At 67.1% G+C, this 2,126-nt stretch overlaps 1 protein-coding gene across 1 annotated transcript in view; it reads right to left on the bottom strand.

The window, feature by feature from the left end:
* Positions 1-304: 304 nt before the first annotated feature.
* PIM3 (Pim-3 proto-oncogene, serine/threonine kinase) overlaps positions 305-2,126 on the bottom strand; it is a 3,574-nt gene continuing 1,752 nt past the window's right edge. Inside the window, exons 5-6 of the mRNA XM_049626576.1 lie at positions 1,528-1,710; positions 305-1,443 (exon numbers count right to left, since the gene is read on the bottom strand). Coding sequence (XP_049482533.1) covers positions 1,256-1,443; positions 1,528-1,710 — 371 coding nt within the window. The 3' untranslated portion in view covers positions 305-1,255. The remainder of the gene's footprint in view (positions 1,444-1,527; positions 1,711-2,126) is intronic.

Here is a 2,126-nt window from a genome sequence, read left to right as displayed (position 1 = left end):
GGCTGACTAGGCATCCCCGGGAAAAGAAACCGGAGGACCCCTTGTGGCCACCCCCAGACACAGCCTCCAGACTAGCGGTGGCAAAGTCATCCCAGGCCGGGGCTCCCTGCTCCCTCTCAGAAGACCCTGACAGCACAGCCTCCTGCCCTCTGGGGAGTGGGGGGCGAGAATGGGGTGGCAAGGAGGCCAAGGAAAGAGCCTAGGTCCCCACCATGTGCTACCTCCCCACAGAACGAGGAGGGGGCTGCCCAGAGACCCCAGGCCCCTTCCTCCCAACCTCCCCGCCTCATAAACACGGAGTGACTGTTATATACAAAAACAATTTAATTGAAACACCTGTATAAAAAATAAGATCTCCAGACATCTCACTTTTGAACCCAAAGAAACCCCACCCACGGTGCGCGTGCACCCGGACTGCAGAGACACCGCTGCTACAATAAATTAAAGGCTTGAGACTCTGTCCCCCCACCCCCCCAGCCTCCAGAGCCAACAAGCGGACTTTACAAGGTCAATAATTTAACCCCCCCCCACACCCCCCACGCCCGAGGCGCAGAGCCACGAGGTGGCGGAGGCACCCTCTCCCCCCAAATCAGCCACTGTACAAGTCCACCTTCCGACAGACACAGGTAGGACCGGGACCTGGGGTCCACACACACGGCCACCACCCCCACCCCGGGGCCTGCAGAAGGTGGGGGCGCCGGGAGGAGGGAACGCCCGCAAATAAATTAAACAATAAATAGCCCTCCTCAGGGTCAGACCATAAATAGACGTGCGCGCGCACAGGCGGCGGAGGCCCCAACGTTGCATTGCTAGTGCACAGACGTGCCCGGACGAACACTGAGGACAGGCGGGCGCGAAAGGGGGGGGGGGGCGGGCGGGCACCAGAGGCCCCGTGCCCCCCCCCCCCCCCCCCCCCCCGCCTTGAGCTGAGGCCACAGGACATGCTCCCGGTCCGACACAGTCCAACAGGCCTGCCTCCCGGAGCAGCACAAGAGAGGGACGGTCTCGGGGCCCCACACCTGCCCAGGCCGGGCCGGTCGGGACCCAGCCTGGACCGGAGCGTCTTTGGACAGACAGAGCTTGAAAAGACCAAGTCCCGCGAGAGCAGCGTTCGAAAAGGCACTCAAAGCGAAGGAAACAGCCCGGTGCCAAAGGCAAAGGTCACCAGGAGTCAGAGGTCACTGCCTGTGCAGGAAGCAGACAGCCCGGGTGGGGTGGGTCCCTCTGGCTCCACAAGCCAGGCCCGGGCCCCTCCTCACAAGCTCTCGCTGCTGGAGGTGGTGCTGGCCCCGTCGTCCACGTCCAGCGTGCGCAGCCGCAGGTCACAGCTCTCTGCGGGGCCACCCTCCGCCCCCAGCATCCAGGGGTGTGCGGAGATCTGGTCCAGCGACGGCCGCTCCGAGGGCCTCAGGGACAGACACCACTGAATGAGCTGCTGGCACTCTGCGGAGAGGAGGGAGGACGGTCAGGAGGGGGCGGGCTCCTCGGGCTCTGGGGCTGCCCGCGCTCCCCGCAGCCGGGACGCACCTGGGGAGACCCTCCTCCGGAAGAAGAGGCGGCCTCGCAGGATCTCCTCGTCCTGCTCGAAGGGAATGTCCCCACACACCATGTCGTAGAGCAGCACGCCCAGGGACCACACCGTGGCCGAGCGCCCGTGGTAACGGTGGTAGCGGATCCACTCCGGGGGGCTGTACACCCGGGTGCCTGGGGGGATGCACGCGGGTTAGGACGTCCGCCGGGGGAGGGGGGGGAAGGAGGGGGGGCCAGCGCCCCACCAAACGAACATCGACACCCTGCGCTCTACGCCCTACCCAGTCACCTCCGAGGCCCGGGCCGCGGGAGGCAGGGAGGCAGCCGGCCTCGAAATCCTGCCCGTCATCACCCTGGAAAAACCCGGCGCGCGGCCTCCCCAGCTGGCCCGCCCGGCCGGGGGAGGAGCGGGTCACATGAGCGAGGGCTCGGGTTTCACAACAAACAGATGCGAGCCGAGGCTCGGGAGGCGGGCGGGGCGGGCGGCCCCGGCTTCCCCGCGCTCCGCAATGCGGGGATTTCTGCGGCGCCGCCCCCGCCCCCGCGCGGCACGCACGCGGCCCCCGCCCCCGCGCAGGGGGAGGCCCCGGCACTCC

This window comes from Panthera uncia, chromosome B4 (genome assembly GCF_023721935.1).
Source record: "Panthera uncia isolate 11264 chromosome B4, Puncia_PCG_1.0, whole genome shotgun sequence".
Lineage (NCBI taxonomy): Eukaryota > Metazoa > Chordata > Mammalia > Carnivora > Felidae > Panthera > Panthera uncia.
The sequence above is the reverse complement of the archived record's forward strand: the minus strand, read 5'-3'. Positions and strand labels throughout refer to the sequence as shown.